Consider the following 18,758-nt stretch of genomic DNA (forward strand, 5'->3'; position numbering starts at 1 on the left):
AATAAAAAGAGTTAACTATGGGGAGATTATATGGGCTGGGACAAGGATGGAGTAAGAGTTCTCACGGTATACCTCTTTCTACTCTTTTGGTTTCTGAACCATATGAACTTATCACCTATTCAAAAATTAAATAAATATGATGTAGGGATATCAGCATTCCTAGCCGATGCCTTCTACCCTTGGATATGTGTCTGGTAACCTGGCATCCTGAGGTCTTCCTGGCCTACTCCCAAAAGGTGGAGGTGGGGGGGGGGCATCTCCTGACTTACAGTTATGAACCAACACTGACTTCTCCACACGTGACTCACCTCAAATGATAGTGCCAGAAAACAGACAAGGCCCTGCCAGGGGAAGGGAAGGAACTGACACACCCCATGACCTCTCGACACCACCAATAGCTTGCTCCACACCCAGCCAATAGTTCTACTGGCAGTAGGCTGCAAAGGCCCAGACAGGGTATAGGTCCAGGGCTAGCTGCCATTGGAATGCAGTTGGATTTTCAGTCAGCTCAGGCACCTTTCAGTCAGCTCAGTGCTCCTTTGACCGGTTGAACACTGAAATAAGAATATACTCAAAGGATCAAGAGGAGCCCCCACGAGCTGTATAAGCAATGAGTTGGGGAAGGGCCGTGAGACCTCACTGACTCGTGTCCTGGTTTGGAAAATGGGATTATGTCGAGCCAGCCAGGACTGCCAGAGGATTCATTGGTATTTACAGAGGGCAGGCAATAAGAACCATGCAGGATGATGTCCCATGAATGCTACTGTTAAGCCTTCATCTCACTTATTATACTTGCCTGTTAATCATGAGTTTCTCCGCATTAATTTTTAACAATTAAAAAATAAAAAAATTGTCTTTTCCATGGGGCACCTGCATGGCTCAGTCAGTTAAGTGTCTGACTTCAGCTCAGGTCATGATCTCAGGGTTCGTGAGTTCCAGTCCTGCATCAGGATCTGTGCTGATAGCTCGGTGCCTGGAGTCTGCTTGGGATTCTGTGTCTCCTCTCTACTCTCTCCCTGCTCACACTTTGTGTGTGTGTCTCTCTCTCTCAAAAACGAATAAACATTAAAAAAAAAAAAATTAAGGGGCACCTGGGTGGCTCAGTCCGTTAAGTGACTGACTGCGGCTCAGGTCATGATCTCGCAGTTTGTGAGTTTGAGCACCGCGTCGAACTCTGTGCTGACAGCTGGGAGCCTGAAGTCTCCCTTTATCTCTGCCCCTTCCCCGCTTGCACTTTCTCTCTCTCTCAAAAATAAATAAACATTTAAAAAATTTTTTTAAAGTTGTTTTTTAATTGGTTTTTCCAGCAAGTCCCAAGAAGGAAATAGGACAGTACATACAGTTCCCTACTCCCTCTTTGTTAGAGAGTAGGGCAGGATGAAAAGGCTTGCAGGCAGACTCGCTGATTAACTGAAACACTACATCATCAAAATACAGAGAAAACTTAGGAGAGTCCAGAAGTTCAAACATGGTAGGAACACGGAACCTAGTCAGAGCCCCTACAAAGGGAAGTTCCTGAGCTACTGTCAGAAGACAGAAAACAGGTGACCATTTTATAGCAGAATAAATCTCAGAGTGACCTCAGAAGAAAATCTGAAGCGCTGGACTTCTGTGGCATCCACCTCTAGACAGACTCTGAAAGGCCCTATTCCTTTTGTAGCTGCCACTGCTCCTCTGCACCAAACCTCTATTCTGTATGTGTGTGTTGCCAAGGGGGTGGGGGAAGGGGAATTGGGGGAGGGAGGCCAGAACACAGTGACTTCCCACTGGTCCCATTACTTATGAACATTTTTATTAGCTCTACTATCATCTAGTGCCCCACCAAACCTGCCACCAGACCGACTCACCTGGACTGGCTCCTCCAAGACACCACTGCAAATAGGACAGATAAGGTCTTCGTCAACATCCCCCTGGAAACGGGTTACATCATACCCCATGTCTCATCACTGAAACCCAGGTCCTAGAAGGAGCAAGAGGAAAAAGAGGCCAGTTCAGAAGGAGCCTACAAATAATGTGCCAACCTGGAACTCATGGCCAAGATCCATTCATTTGTCCAACAATTATTCATTGAAAGCCTACTATGTGCCAGTCATTTGGGAGAAAGAAATCTGACTCAAGAAACCTAATTCTAATGGTAGAAGATATTATATAACCATACACTTAAAATATGAAGTGACAGGGGTGCCTGGGTGGCTCAGTCAATTAAGTGTCCAACTCTTGGTTTCGGCTCAGGTCATGGTATCACGGTCTGTGAGTTTGAGCCCCATGCTGAGCTCTGTGCTGACAGTGTGGAGCCTGCTTAGGATTCTCTCTTTCCCTCTCTCAAAATAAACAAACTTTAAAAATTAAAAAAAAAAAAAAAAAGTGATAAATGTTTGACAGGGCATTATGAGGGCAAGAGATGTGGATACCTAACCCAGACTAAAAGGAGAGGGTAGTTTTGAGTTTTACAGGAGTAGGTGTCACCAACAGGACAAACAAGAGTAGCTAGGTATTGGGGATGGGGGCAGGGTGGGGCATTAGCATTAGGGCTTTAGGCACATGAAACAGCACATTCAAAAGCCCAGAAGAGGGCATATGATTGGTTCAGGGAACTCTACATGGTTCAGAAAAAGGTTGACCTGAAGGATCCAAAGGAGGGAGTGACTAGATACAAGGCTAGAGTGGCAAGCAAGGGCCTTGCCATGAGAAGTCTTATGTAAGGAGTTTGGGCTTCATGAGTTTCAAGCGCCACATCAGGCTTGCTGCTGTCAGCATGGAACCTGCTTCAGATCCTCTGTCCCCCTCTCTTTTTGCCCCTCCTCTGCTCATTCTCTCCCTCACTCTCTCTCAAAAAAAAAAAACAAAAAAAAAAACTTTAAAAAGTTTAGCCAAAAACTTTACTGTAAAACAATCTACACAGTATTCAAATAACAAACACTTACTGAGTGCCATCTATATACCAATAAGCCTAATGAAACCTAGTCCCCCTGAGATAAGTGATGTGGAAGAGAAAAGCACAAGGTACTAGAGGAACACAGAAGAGGGAATTCTAAACCAGACTTGGGATGGTCAGAAAGACTTCTGAGAAATGGCTCTCAAAGTACGTTTAGAACAAGTGCTCTCAATCACAGCACTGTAGTCATCTGAGCTAGAAAGTTCCTTGTTGTAGCGGTCTGGCCTGCACTGAAGAGTGTTTAGCAGCATCCCTGGCCTCTACCCACCAAAAGTTAGTAGTAGTCCTCCAGTTGTGACACCGAGCATGTCTTTACACTTTGACATATATCCTCTGGGGGACAAAATCACCCCTGGTTCAGAACCACTGGTTTAAAGAATGATGAGTTAGCATTGTGGAGCAGGGGATGGGACTTTTTTTTTTTTTTTTTTTTAACTTACATACAAATTAGTTAGCATATAGTGCAACAATGATTTCAGGAGTAGATTCCTTAGTGTCCCTTACCCATTTAGCCCATCCCTCTCCCACAACCCTGTGGGACTTCTAAGGTACATAAAATAGCATGGAGAAGCAAGAAGTCAGCTGAGAGTTTAGGCAGAGATGGGCTGGAAGATGAGTAGAGAGAGGTGGGCAGCAGCCAGCACTGAAGGCCCTGGGACACTACACTATACTTGAAATTAACCTGAAAGCTATGGAAGTACCTGAAGGATTTCTTTTGTTGACATACATTTATATATTTTTATTCTGACAACTTCAGACTTCCAGAAAAGTTGCACAAATAGTAAAAAGATCCCATTTACCCTTCATCTAGATTCCCTGAATGTTAACACCCTACCATATTTTTTATAATCTCTCTATATAAATGTGAATAGATAAAAATTTTCTGAGCTACTGGAGAATAAATTATAAACTTGTTGCCTTTACCCCTAAATAACTTTACTGTGTATTTCCTAAAAATAAGAACATTCTCTCACATAATGATAGTAAAATTATAGAAATCAGGATATTAACATTGACATAATACTATTATTTACTAACCCCTTTCCAATTTTGCCACTTGTCCCAATAATCTCCTTTAGCAAAACAATATTCAAGACTGTGTTTCACTGAATTGTGAAGCTTCTTTAAACTCTCTTAATCTGAAAAAGTTACTAACACTTTTGGGTCTTTCATTACCTTGGTATTTTAAGAATACAGGTCAGTTAAATGAGAAGGTCTCTCAGTGTGGGTTTGTCTGATGTTTCCTCATGATTAAATTCAGGTTTCATTTTGGACAAAAATGCCATGGAAGTAATACTGTGTTCTTAATACATCACATTAGAAGCATATGTTGATTTGTATCATTCCAGGTGACACTAACGCTAATCCTTTAAGAAACTGACATGATCAGGGATTCCTGGGTGGCTCAGTCAATTAAGTGTCTGACTCTTTGTTTTGGCTCATATCATGATCTCATGGTTCCTGGGTTTGAGCCCTCTATTGGGCTCTGTGCTGACAGTGCAGAGGCTGCTTCAGATTCTCCTCTCTCTCTCCCTCTGTCCTTCCCCCACTTGTGCTGTATCTCTCCCTCTCAAAATCAATAAATAAACTTAAAAAAAAAAAAAGAAATTGACATGATCGGTTTTCTGTTTGTCAGATAGTTCTGGCAGTAGTGTAGAAAAAGTAGGCGGTAGGGAAGATAAGAGTAAGAGAAAGACCTTTTTAGGAGATTACTGTAAAAATTCAGAAAAATATAAAGGCTCAACTGGGTGGCTCAGTTGGTTAAGCATTTGACTTAGGCTCAGGTCATGATCCCACAGCTTGTGGGTTCAAGTTCCATGTCGGGCTCAGAGCTGACAGCTGGGAGCTTGGAGCCCACTTCGGATTCTCTGTCTCACTCTCTCTCTGACCCTTCCCCACTTGTGCTCTCCCTCTCTCTCAAAAATAGGTAAGTAAACATTAAAAAAAATAGTATAAAGGCTCAAATAAAGGCAATTAAGAGAAAGAATCTATATTCTTTCTTCTTTTAAAAGAAGAATGTATATGACTCCTTTGTTTCTGCCTTGGATAGTTAATGGTGAATTCTTACTTACCAAAATAAGAATTTAAATAAAAAGATCAGAATTAGGGAATAAAAACAATGATCCTAGTATTGGACATGTAGAGTTGAGATTCCAAGTAGAAATCCTGAAGATGGTAGCTGACACCAGGGGTTTTGAGAGGCCACACAGGGAAAGTACACAGAATAAAAACAGAATATGAGGAAGGGTCTGAAGAATATAGAACCCTGGGGGGCACTGATTCTTTGCTTTATTTCTTACCTTCCTTTTTTCACAAGTAATACATGACTACACTCTCCATTTATTTATTTATTTATTTATTTATTTACTTATTTATTTATTAAAAAAATTTTTTTTTGTTTTAATGTTTACTTTTTGAGATAGAGAGAGAAACAGAGCACAAGCAGGGGAGGGGCAGAAAGAAAGAGACACAGAATCTAAAACAGGCTCAGCACAAAGCCCGACACGGGGCTTGAATTCACAAACCGTAAGACCATGACCTGAGCCAAAGTCAGACGCTCAACTAACTGAGCCAACCAGGAGCCCCAGTTTTTTTAATATTTAAAAAAAACTTTTGTTTATTTTTGAGAGAGACACAGAGTGCCAAGTGGGGGAGGGGTAGAGAGAGAGGGAGACACAGAATCTGGAGCAGGCTCCAGGCTCTGAGCTGTCAGCACAGAGCCCAATGTGGGACTTGAACTCATGAACTGCAAACTCATGACCTGAGCTGAAGTCGGACGATCAACCGACTGAGCCACTGAGGCGCCCCTATTTTTTTTTTTTTTAATGTTTATTTTATTTTTGAGAGAGAGAGAGTGTAAGCAAGGGAGGGGCAGAGAGAGAGGGAGGGAGGAAGACACAGAATCCAAAATAGGCTCCAGGCTCCAAGCTGTCAGGACAGAGCCTGATGTGGGTCTCGAACTCATGAACCAGATCATATCCCGAGCCAAAGTCAGCTGACAGCTCAGAGCCTGGAGACTGCTTCCGTTCTGTGTCTCCCTCTCTCTCTCTGCTCTTCCCCTACTTGCATTCTATCTCTCTCTAAATAAACATTAAAAAAAAATTTTTTTTTAATTCCAATCTACTAGTCCAAACATTGGTTACAATGTATTTTGCCATCCCCCTCAGGACTTACATTTGTCTGGTTGCCATTTTTTACCCCTGAAACAAATCATGTTGCAATTAACACTTTGGTAACATGATTTTTTTTGAGCACAAGATCAAACCTCTCTCCTAAAACAGATTCCTAGAGGAAAAACTGCTGGGTTGAATGACATGACTATGATTTATTTTCCTAGATAATATACTCCCTATCATCTGGAAAGGCCTTTTCAGTTTATACTACCACCAATAGTGCATGAGAATACTTTAATAATGACATTTAAAAGGAAAGGGAAAAAAAAGAAGCCTACAAAAAAAAAAATTTTTTTAAAGTCTGAGACTGACCAGAGATAAGAGAAAATTCTGGCAAGAAGAGGCTCATAAAAGTCAAGGGAGTTGGAGGAAGGGGAATTTTGTTTAATGTGTACAGAGTTTCAGTTTTGCAAGATAAAAAAAAGTTCTGGAGATGTTTCATAACAATGTGAGCATACTTAACATTCCTGAACCGTATACTCAAAAACAGTTAAGATGGCAAATTTTACGTTATGTGTTTTTTACCACAATAAAAAAAAAGTCAAGGAAGTGAAGTGCTTAGAGGAGGAAAGGAAGTGTCAAAAGCTGCAGTCAAGACTGATAACAATAAAAAAATCAGTATTTTCTCCTAAAGCTGTTCCCCAGGACATGGTGGCTCCTGTTACTCTGGAGGCACCCTTTGAACTATCACAGCCCCTAGTGACCGAGGGCTTTAGCCCCAGTGTCTGCAGCACTTTGGAAAGCTTCAGGGAAAAGTTCCTTTGCAAGACCCTCAAGAACCCAGTGATAACTGTAGGCTGGCTGTGCACGTCCGGCCGCCCTAACCTACAGCCTCTACTGCTTCCATCGGGGTTAGAGCCACCGTCCTCAGCTCATTATGTGCACCCAGACTGCTATGCAGGGCTTCATGGTTGTAGCCATCTTTGCTTGGTCTGGCTGCATCCGCTACGAAGTCCTGATCCTGAGCTCAAGACCTGGCCTTGATCTCCACAGAGATCAGGGCACCTGTGTGGCTCAGTCAGTTAAGCGTCCAACTTCGGCTCACGTCATGATCTTGCGGTTCCCAAGGTGTGAGCCCCACGCTGGGCTCTGCGTGGACAGCTCAGAGCCTGGAGCCTGCTACAGATTCTGTATCTCCCCCTCTCTCTGCCTGTCCTTTACTCATGCTCTGTCTCTCTCTCAAAAATAAATTTAAAAAATTAAAAAAAAAAAAAAATTCCACAGAGATCATTCCCAGCTCCATCCCAGCCCCAGGAAGCAACCACTGATCCTGTCACCTGACTTATTCCCTCATCTCCCCTGATAAGCCCCTGTGTCAACAGGGGAGAAGTGGCCAACTGTGTAACCTAAAGATGTTTTTTTAGGAATCTCAGATTTGGTTCAGTTTGGGTGTTACATACTTCTATTTGTGCCCCACTTTCTCCACTTCCTACTTAATAAACTGATCCACTTGGAAAGAAAGAAAGAGAGAAAGAGAGAAAGAGAGAAAGAGAGAAAGAGAAGAGAGAGAGAGAGAGAGAGAGAGAGAGAGAGAGAAAGAGAGAAAGAGAGAAAGAGAGAAAAGAAAGAAAGAAAGAAAGAAAGAAAGAAAGAAAGAAAGAAAGAAAGAAAGAAAGAAAGAAAGAAAGAAGGAAAGAAATGTGAGGATGTGAGGTGAGACCGGACACCAGGGCAGATAGCGGCTGCATGCAGCTGGGAGGCACTGTGAAGCGCCAATGTAGTGCAGCATGAAGTGGGAGCCAGACTGCAGTGGTTCTGAGCGAACAAGAAGGGAGGCAGAGGGGCAGGGGCTGCAGAGAACTCTGTCAAAAGCTCGATTTCAAGAGAACTACCTGGAGGATAACAGGAGGTGGAGGAAGTGGGTTGTGTGCAGGTGTTTTTCCTTCCAATGAGAAAGGCCCATGGATGTTGATGTACCAAGAGGAAAATGCTAGCGAAGAAGGGGAAGTAAGACAGGAGAGAATCTGGTCACTGAGGCAGGGGTAGGCAGGAGATCCAGAAACACATTAAACAGGAAGAGGGACACGTCTGAAGCAGGAAGGAAGAATGGCACAAAAAGCAGTCCAGATCAGTTCTCAAAAATCGTGCCAGCAAACTTTACGTGTACTTATAAATAACCCATACATTAAAAGACCAGAAAGAATCACTAAAACGTTACCAGTGGTTTTACTTGGGTGTGAGGCTAACGATGTTTTTCTTCCACTTTTAGCACCAAATACTTTAGTAGGCATTCATTTTTTTTAGTCACAATTCAATTTTAAACAGTCTCCTATATTATAAAAAATATATATACTTTTTAAATTTAGAAATTACTCGAGACTAAAATATACAGGAATGCTTTCACTTTTGAAGTACAGAAATAAAAGACAGATTTTGAGCATACCCAGAAGTTTCTCCCATGGACCTTGCTGAATTAGAATGGACTATAAGAGACCATCTGGTTTAACATCCAGGGCTGGAATCCTCTCCACAGCACCAAACAGTCAATCACCCTGTGCTTAGACGCTCCTGGGAAAGGTCAAGATAGGGTGCAGCAAGAGCACAGATAAGAAATATCCAGCCCAGACTCATTTTTGTCACACCATTCTAGAATGCCTGTCCCTCTAGAATGGGGTACCCACAGCTCCGCATGCGGATTGACCAATATGGGCTACAGAAGGGCTATTACCACCTTTCCTCTCTACTTCAATTAACACAACCTATGACTGGTTAGTCTGTCCTGAATAATAGCTACTGCCACTCTGCTAAGTCCAGACACACACACACAGAGTTGGGAGGAGGAGGAGAGGCAAGAGAAAGTCAAGAAGAGGAGGTACCTAAGGTAGCCTCTATAGGATAGGCAAAAATAAAATATCTGTAATTCATCTGTTCAACTGCTGACTTCACAATATCTAATTTAATATTTAATTAAATAAATTATAATTTGGTTTCTCTACAATAGCTATAACATTTATCAGAGGGGGGAGAAAAAGCATTGCTGCCTTTAAAATGCACCAGGTATGGAGGTGTCTGGGTGGCTCAGTCATTGAGCATCCAGCTCTTGATTTTGGCTCAGGTCATGATCCCAGGATGAGCCCCGAATCGGGCTCCATGCTGAGCACAGGATCTGCTTAAGATTCTCTCTTCCGCCCCCCCTCTGTCTCTCTCTGCTTGTCCCTCAACCCCACTTGCTTGATCACTGACTCTAAAAAAAATTTAAAAGGGGCACCTGGGTGGCTCAGTCGGTTAAGTGTCTGACTTCGACTCAGGTCATGATCTCACAGCTCATGAGTTCGAGCCCTGCATTGGACTCTGTGCAGACAGCTCAGAGCCTGGAGCTTGCTTCAGATTCTGTGTCTCCCTCTCTCTCTAGGCCCCTCCCCCACTTGTGCTCTGTCTGTCTCTCTCTCTCTCTCAAAAATAAACATTAAAAAAACTTTTTTTTAAATAATAAAAAATAAAAAAATAAAAAGCACCAGGTATGAAACAACTGCCAAGATATACCGTTAAGAGAAAAAAAAAACAGAGGCGTCTGGGTGGCTCAGTCGGTTAAGCGGCCGACTTCGGCTCAGGTCGTGATCTCGCGGTCTGTGAGTTCGAGTCCTGCGTCTGGCTTTGTGCTGACAGCTCAGAGCCTGGAGCCTGTTTCAGATTCTGTGTCTCCCTCTCTCTGACCCTCCCCCGTTCATGCTCTGTCTCTCTCTGTCTCAAAAATAAATAAACGTTAAAAAAAAAATTATTGGGGCGCCTGGGTGGCGCAGTCGGTTAAGCGTCCGACTTCAGCCAGGTCACGATCTCGCGGTCCGTGAGTTCGAGCCCCGCGTCAGGCTCTGGGCTGATGGCTCGGAGCCTGGAGCCTGTTTCCGATTCTGTGTCTCCCTCTCTCTCTGCCCCTCCCCCGTTCATGCTCTGTCTCTCTCTGTCCCAAAAATAAATAAAAAACGTTGAAAAAAAATTATTAAAAAAAAGAGAGAGAAAAAAACCAGAATAGTATATGCAAAGTATGCCATCAAGAGCACAAGAAACAGGGGCGCCTGGGTGGCTCCATCGGTTAAGCGTCCGACCTCGGCTCAGGTCATGATCTCGCGGTTCACAAGTTCGAGCCCCGCGTCGGGCTCTGTGCTGACAGCTCAGAGCCTGGAGCCTGCTGCAGATTCTGTGTCTCCTCCTCTCTCTGCCCCTCCCATGCTTATGCTCTATCTCTCAATAATAAATAAACATTAAAAAAAAAATTTTTTTTTTAAAAGAGCACAAAAAAACAACACGTATGTGTCATATGCTATGTATGTATGCATGGAACTCTCCAGAAGGATAAACAAGAAATTGCAAACAGTGCTTGCTGCTGAGAAGGGATAACTAAGGAACACGAATAGGAGGAATATACTTTAATTTCCTTAATTATCCCTTTGTACCTTTGAAAAAGATTTTCTTGGGGTACCTGGCTGGCTCTGTTGAAACAGCGTGTCACTCTTGATCTCGGGGTCATGAGTTTGAGCCCTGTGTTGGGTGTAGAAATTACTTACTTACTTACTTACTTACTTACTTACATACATACATACATACATACATAAACCTTAAAAAATAAAAGATTTTCGGGGCGCCTGGGTGGCTCAGTTGGTTAGGCGGCCGACTTCGTCTCAGGTCATGATCTCACGGTCCGTGAGTTTGAGCCCTGCGTCAGGCTCTGTGCTGACAGCTCAGAGCCTGGAGCCTGTTTCAGATTCTGTGTCTCCCTCTCTCTGACCCTCCCCCGTTCATGCTCTGTCTCTCTCTGTCTCAAAAATAAATAAACGTTAAAAAAAAAAAATTAAAAAAAATAAAAGATTTTCTCTCCGTGTGAATCCAATATTCAAATAAAGAAACAAATCTATAATTATCCTAAATTGTGAAAGAAAAGTGTTAAGGTTAAAACAAATATGTCCAAAACATTCACTAAATGAGTCATATACTATACATGTCTTAATAACATAACATACACACATATCATGTCTACACTATAATAAGGTCTGGAAAAAAGGTACTCTCGCAAGAAAAAGTAGATCAAATTGAATCACAACAAAAGAAGCAGTAAGTGGGGGTGATGGGTAAAACAGGTGAAGGAGATTAAGAGGTACAAACTTCCAATTATAAAACAAGTCATGGGGATAGAAGGATAGCACAGGGAATATAGTCAACAATATTGTAATAATGTTGCATGGGGACTACACTTACGGTGGTAAGCAATGAGTGTACAGAACTGTCAAATCACTGTTATATATCTGAAAATAATATAACATTATATGTCAACTATACTTCACTAATAAAAATGTTTTAAAGAGAACAACAACAAAAACACAGTAAATATCCCCAAAAAGTATATACCCTTTATCTAGCAATCCTACTTCTAGGAACTTAGCCTAAGGAAATAATTAGAAGGGTGCAAAAAAAAATGTACTAGGTTGTTTCAGTGTTGTTCATAACAGCAAAAAAATCAAGAACACCACAAATATACAGAATTCCTTACATCTATAAAATGCAATACCAGGAGGGGTGCCTGGGTGGCTCAGTCAGTTAAGCGACAGACCTTGGCTCAGGTCATGATCTCACAGTTTGTGGGTTCAAGCCCCATGTCGGGCTCCACGCTGACAGCTCAGAGCCTGGAGCCTGCTTCCGATTCTGTATCTCCCCCTCTCTCTGCCCCTCCCCTGCTTGCACTCAGTCTCTCTCTCGAAAATAAACAAACATTAAAAAGAAAGAGATTTTAAAAAATGCAATACCAGGAGACATTAATATGACTTAGATATATTTGTTTCTTATTAATAATTTATTTAAATTACTTAAATATACTTTGTATATACCTTGTCTTATATCTTATTATATATTTATATGACAAAATGACATATTTATGCTTGTTATATATGATATAGTACCGTTTTTGTTAAAAAGTATATGGGGCGCCTGGGTGGCGCAGTCGGTTAAGCGTCCGACTTCAGCCAGGTCACGATCTCGGGGTCCAGGAGTTCGAGCCCCGCGTCGGGCTCTGGGCTGATGGCTCAGAGCCTGGAGCCTGTTTCCAATTCTGTGTCTCCCTCTCTCTCTGCCCCTCCCCCGTTCATGCTCTGTCTCTCTCTGTCCCAAAAATAAATAAACGTTGAAAAAAAAAAAAAGTATATTATGTGTGTATGCATTTATACTGGAGAGCTTCTAGGAGGATACAGAGAAGCTGTCTCTAAGTGTACTACTTTTAGTACTTTTTTTAAAAGTTTATTTATTTTTGTAACGTGTTATTTATTTTTGAGAGAGAGAGAGAACACACACGAGCAGGGGAGGGGCAGAAAGAGACAGAGACACAGAATCTGAACAGGCTCCAGGCTCTGAGCTGTCAGCACAGAGCCCGACGCGGGGCTCGAACTTGTGAACCGCGAGATCATGACCTGAGCTGAAGTCGAATGCTTAACCGATTGAGCCACCCAGGCACCCCAGAAAAGTTTATTTATTTTGAGAGAGAGAGAGAGAGAGTGCACCCACGCGACAGAGGGACAGAGAGAGAGAGACAGAATCCCAAGCAGGCTCTGCACTACCAGCGCAGAGCCTAAGGCGGGGTTCAAACCCACAAACCAAGAGATCACAACTCCAGCCAAAACCAAGAGTGGGACACTCAACTGAGCTATCCAGGCGTCCCAGTATTTTTTTTTTAAGAATTTTTTTTTAATTTTTTTTTTTTTAATTTTTTTTCAACGTTTATTTATTTTTGGGACAGAGAGAGACAGAGCATGAACGGGGGAGGGGCAGAGAGAGAGGGAGACACAGAATCGGAAACAGGCTCCAGGCTCTGAGCCATCAGCCCAGAGCCTGACGCGGGGCTCGAACTCACGGACCGCGAGATCGTGACCTGGCTGAAGTCGGACACTTAACCGACTGCGCCACCCAGGCGCCCCAAGAATTTTATTTTTAAGGGGGCACCTGGGTGGCTCAATCGGTTGAGCATCCAACCGCGGCTTAGGTCATGATCTCACTGTTCGTGAGTTCAAGCCCCAAGTCAGGCTTTGTGCTGACCGTGTAGAGCTTACTTCGGATTCTGTGTCTTCCTCTCTATCTGCTCCTCCCCCCACTCATGTGGGCTCTCTAAGAAATAAGTAAACATTAACAAAAATTCTGTTAAAAAAAAAATTCTGTTAAATAAATGTTTATTTTTGAGAGAGAGAGCAGGCCAGTGGGCGGGGGCCAGAGGATCCAAAGTAGTAGTCTGGGGCTTGAACTCACAAACTGTGAGATCATTATTTGAGCCGAAGTTGGAAGCTTGACTGAGCCACCCAGTCTCCCCACTAGGCATTATTCCAAGCATTTCTTGAATATTAACTCATCCAATTCCTACAACTCTATGAGTTACTCTATGAGGTTGGGACCGTCATTATCCACATTTTACAGATGAGTAACAGATGCACAAAGGTTAAAAAGCTTGTCCAAAATCATACAGCTAACAAGTGGTGGAGCCAGATTCAAATCCCGGCAGACTGGCTCCAGAGCCAAGCTTTTAACCACTGCTAAGCTGCCTCCCAATTTGAAAAATTCAAGTTGCAAAATGTATGTTTTATGAATAGTATGGTCCCTTTTTTTTTTAATTTGAGAGAGAGAGAGAGCGAGCATGGGAGAGAGGGGCAGAAGGAGAGAGAGAGACAGAATCTCAAGCAGGCTCCACGCTTAGTGAGAAGCCCAACATGGGGCTAGATCCTATAACCCTGGGATCATGACCTGAGCTGAAATCAACAGTCAGATGCTCAATGACTGAGCCACCCAGGTGTCCTGGTCCCATTTATATAAAAAACAATTTAAAAAATAAAATTAGGGAGACCTGGCTCAGAAAGGACTTAAAAATCTTTAAAAAATAAAACTTAATTATGTGTATTGTACATATTTTTAAAAAATTTTTTAGTGTTTATTTTTTTTTTTTTTTTTTGAGAGAGAGAGAGAAACAGAGAGAGACAGAGCATGAGAGGCAGAAGGGCAGAGGGGGGAGACAGAATCTGAAGCAGGCTCCAGGCTCTGAGCTGTCAGCACAGAGCCCGACATGGGGCTCGAAGTCACAGAGTGCAAGATCATGACCTGAGCTGAAGTCAGAGGCTTAACTGACTGAGCCACCCAAGTGCCCTGTACATATTTTTTAAACACTTATTTTTTTAAGTTTATTTATTTATTTTGAGAGACAGTACGTGCACGTGAGTGCTTGAGCAAGGGAGGGGCAGAGAGAGAGAGAGAATCCCAAGCTGGTTCCTCATTATCAGTGCAGAGCTCGAAGTGGGGCTCGAATACACAAACCATGAGATCATGACCTGAGCTAAAATCAAAGGTTGGCTGCTTAACCAACTGAGCCACCCCGGCTCCTTTAACGTTTATTTTTGAGAGAAGCAGGCTCTGAACTGACAGTAGAGAACCTGATTCGGAAGCTGGAACTCAAGAACCACAAGATCATGACCTGAGCCAAAGTCAGACACTTAACTGACTAAGCTACCTAAGCGCCCCTATTGTATACATTAAAAAATTTAAATACTAAGAGGAGTGCCTGGGTGGTCGGGTCAGTTGAGCCTCTGACTCTTGATTTTGGCTTAGGTCATGATTTCACAGTTTCTGAGTTCGAGCCCCATGTCTGGCTCTGCACTGACGGTGTGGAGCCTGATTGGGATTTTCTCTCTCTGCCCCTCGTCCACTCATGCTCTCTCTCTCACTTCCTCTTTCTCAAAATAAATAAAAAGTTTTAAAAAAAATCTAGATGCTAAGATTTTACTTTTGTTTTTATTTTATTTTTTTTAGTTATTTTGTAAGAGAGTGTATATGCACAAGGGGAAGGGGCAGGGGGAAGAGAGAGAGAATCTCAAGTAGGCTCTGGGCCCAGTGTGGAGCCCAGTGTGGGCTCTTGGGGCTCGATCTCACAGCTGTGAGATCATGACCTGAGCCGAAATCAGAAGTCAGACGCTTAACTGACTGAGCCACCTAGGTGCCCCTGCACTTTCTCTCTTGCACTTTCTCTTTTTCTTTCCTTTCTTTCTCTCTTTCTCCCTTTCTTTTTTTTTCTTTTTTCCTTTTTCTTTCTTTCTTTCTTTCTTTCTTTCTTTCTTTCTTTCTTTCTTTCTTTCTTTCTTTCTTTTTCTTTAATTTCTTTCTTTCTTAATTTCTTTCTTCCTTCCTTCCTTCCTTCCTCCTTCCCTCCCTCTCTTTCTTTCTCTTTCTTTCTTTCTTTCTTAATTCTATTTAAATCCAAGTTAGTTAACATATAGTGTAATGGCTTCAGGAGTAGAATTTAGTGATTCATCACTTACACACAGCACCCAGTGCTCACACGAACAAGCGCCCTCCTTAATGCCCATCACTCATTTAGCCCATCCCCCCACCCAACACCCCTCCAGCAACCCTCAGTTTGTTCTCTGAATTTAAGGGTCTCTTATGGTTTGCCTCCCTGTTATCTTATTCTTCCTTCCTTTCCTCTTTTTTCATCTGTTTTGTTTCTTAAAGTCCACATGAGTGAAATCATACGATATTTATCTTTCTCTGACTGACTTATTTCGCTTAGTATCATATTCTAGCTCCATCCACGCTGTTGCCAATGGCAAGATTTCATTGTTTTTTCCCTTTTTTTAAATTTTTTTTAATGTTTACTTATTTTTTTTTTAATTTTTTTTTTCAACGTTTTATTTTATTTTTGGGACAGAGAGAGACAGAGCATGAACGGGGGAGGGGCAGAGAGAGAGGGAGACACAGAATCGGAAACAGGCTCCAGGCTCTGAGCCATCAGCCCAGAGCCTGACGCGGGGCTCGAACTCACGGACCGCGAGACCGTGACCTGGCTGAAGTCGGACACTTAACTGACTGCGCCACCCAGGCGCCCCAATGTTTACTTATTTTTTAGAGAGAGAGAGAGAGGAAGCAGTGGAGGAACAGAGAGAGAGGGAGACACAGAATCCAAAGCAGGCTCTAGGCTCTGAGCTGTCAGCAGAGTCCAATGCAGGGCTCGAACCCACAAACTGGGAGATCATGACCAGAGCCAAAGTTGGAGGCTTAACCAACTGAGCCACCTAGGCACCCCTTTAAGTTTATTTATTTATTTTGAGAGAGAAAGAAAACAGAAGCAGGGGAGGGGCAGAGAGAGAAGGGGAGAGAGAGAGAATCCCAAGCGGGCTCCACACCATCAGAGAAGTGCCCAAAGTGGGGCTCAATCCCATGACTATGAGATCATGACCTGAGCCAAAGTTGGACATTTAACTGACTGAGCCACCCAAGCATCCCAAGATTTCATCTCTTTTTGATCGCCGATTAATATTCCATTGTATATATATACCACATCTTCTTTATCCATTCATCAGGTGATGGACATTTGGGCTTTTTCCATAATTTGGCTATTGTTGATAGTGCTGCTATAAACATTGAGGTGCATGTACCCATTCGAATCAGCATTTTGTATCCTCTGAATAAATACCTAGTTGCACTTTTGTTTTATCTTTTTTTTTTTTTTTAACTCTTCTTAACGTTTATTTATTTCTGAGAGAGAGACAGAGTGTGAGCGGGAAATGGACAGAGAGAAGGGGAGACAAAGAATCTGAAGCGGGCTCCAGGTTCTGAACTGTCAGCACAGAGCCTGACAGGGGGCTCGAACCCATGAACCGTGAGATCATGACCAGAGCTGAAGTCACTTAAACCAACTAAACCACCCAGGCACCCTTGCACTTTCATTTTAAATCAATGCTAACAACATTGTCTCTTTTTTTTTTTTTTTTCCAATGTTTATTTATTTTTGGGACAGAGAGAGACAGAGCATGAACGGGGGAGGGGCAGAGAGAGAGGGAGACACAGAATCGGAAACAGGCTCCAGGCTCCGAGCCATCAGCCCAGAGCCTGACGCGGGGCTCGAACTCACGGACCGCGAGATCGTGACCTGGCTGAAGTCGGACGCTTAACCGACTGCGCCACCCAGGCGCCCCAACAACATTGTCTCAAGAAGGAATACAAATTCTGCAACTTATCTTAATGGGGTCTCAGGACATCTCCCATCCCAAAATAAACAGAACAGAACTTGCCTCTGTTAGCAAAAGATGGCCAGAGCGCATGGGAAGCCATGAGTCAGGGTTAGGAGCTACGAGGTTACCACCAAAAAGTCAGGGTTTACAAAGCTCTAGGGAGATGCTGGCCACTGTTCTTTCTAAATCAAAAGTCCCTCTATGTGCTCAGAGATTCCCGTTTTACCCACTCTTACACAATTGCATTCTTTCAGGGGTGCAGCCTCAAGAATTAAGGGGAAATTTAGATTTCTCATCTGAGTAGGGTATTCCCTATTTGTCATCTGTAGGAAACAAACGTCATATACAACCTTGGAAGCCAGCTCCTTGCCCTGCCCTCAAGCAGATAATCAAGCTGATGGGCTAGGCTCCTTGATTATTCTTTCTACTCTCTGGGACTCTGAACATGGCTATGAGGCTGTCATAGGGGCAGGCTATCATTCATTCCAAGGGGAATGCCCCACAAGAACTCAACTGCTCACTGCCCTGGAGGCAGAAACCTTAATAAAACTGAAACCACAGGGACCTCAAGAGTCACAGCCAGTGACCATAGCCACCGGAAGCACAGTTTCCTGGATATTTTCCTTGAGTTGTAGAACAAAAAAAGGCCTTGGAAGGTTTCACTCAACTGGGGAGCTGAACTAAAGTAGCACTGAGGTGTCGGTCCCTTCAGGCTTATAGGAGTTTGGCCAACCTCCCTAATTTGAACATCCTAAAGACTGCATTCCCAGCCTTCTTTTCTGTAGGCCAGAACTCAATGTTATGTTACTTTATTTCCTTACTGTTACACTGGGGTCTCTCTATATAGTTCTGGTCAGTATTACCATAAAAATGCAAGAGCTTTCTCCTATCCCTTTCTATACCCTTTTAACCTGCTGTTGCAGTTGTTTCCTCTGGTCTACCTCTGGAAAGAGCTAGGAATTCAAAACAGATTGTTCCTAAAGGAACCTGAACATTTAGCCTCCTTTATTCAGGGTTTCTTGAACCCATGAACAGATGTGCAAACCACACACACTGTCTCTTTCTGTCAGACGCACGTGAGCGCCCACACACACAAAGATAAATATCAGAGAAGCCACTCTAACTATAATTCATATTTTAGAGTAAAAAGGACATGCTGTTACCAATCCTTGGCAAAAGCATAAAGGTAAAGGCCAGGTATACGTATTGTAGACTCACTTCTATCAATTCTCCCTTCTCCTTGCCCTGACTACAACAGATGTGCAGAGGCTGAGGATTCTCTAGCCCCAATTACTACAAACCACCAGACACATAGCTAGAGGGCCCCATAACCTGCTCCAGTGTAAAGAAACAGGTAATGTCTAGGAATTTCAATCTAGTGAATAAAATTAACTGGTAAAGGGTCTCACATTTCATTACAAATCTTCCTGTCTCTTGGTGAATGGAAAAAAAGGAAACTGAGCTGGGAATACAGAAACCTGAGACCCAGTTCTAGCTCCACAACGGACCAAATGTGTGACCTTGGGCAAATTACTTAACCTCTCTGGGCCTCAGTTTCCATACTCCACAAGAAATGAAGCATCTTGGACTACATAAATTCTAAGGTGCTCTACAAATTACATGATTCTGAGATTCAGCATATAAAACAAAAATATCTAAATTAGGATGTAGGGGCGTCTGGGTGGC

At 42.9% G+C, this 18,758-nt stretch overlaps 1 protein-coding gene and 1 pseudogene across 6 annotated transcripts in view; one reads left to right on the plus strand and one right to left on the minus strand.

Annotated features, from left to right (window-relative positions):
• Positions 1-18,758, minus strand: part of RNF41 (ring finger protein 41) — a 32,002-nt gene that overhangs the window by 8,104 nt on the left and 5,140 nt on the right. For 4 of the 6 annotated variants that reach the window (XM_019835072.3, XM_006933808.5, XM_003988883.6 and 1 more), the window contains one exon: positions 1,848-1,960. In XM_019835072.3, coding sequence (XP_019690631.1) covers positions 1,848-1,937 — 90 coding nt within the window. In that variant the 5' untranslated portion in view covers positions 1,938-1,960. Of the gene's footprint in view, positions 1-1,847; positions 1,961-8,491; positions 8,512-10,525; positions 10,585-18,758 lie in introns of those variants that run through there. The other 2 variants (XM_045061939.1, XM_006933809.5) reach the window with 2 other exon arrangements.
• Positions 5,991-7,067, plus strand: LOC111561375 (annotated as a pseudogene).

This window comes from Felis catus, chromosome B4 (assembly GCF_018350175.1).
Source record: "Felis catus isolate Fca126 chromosome B4, F.catus_Fca126_mat1.0, whole genome shotgun sequence".
Taxonomy (NCBI): domain Eukaryota; kingdom Metazoa; phylum Chordata; class Mammalia; order Carnivora; family Felidae; genus Felis; species Felis catus.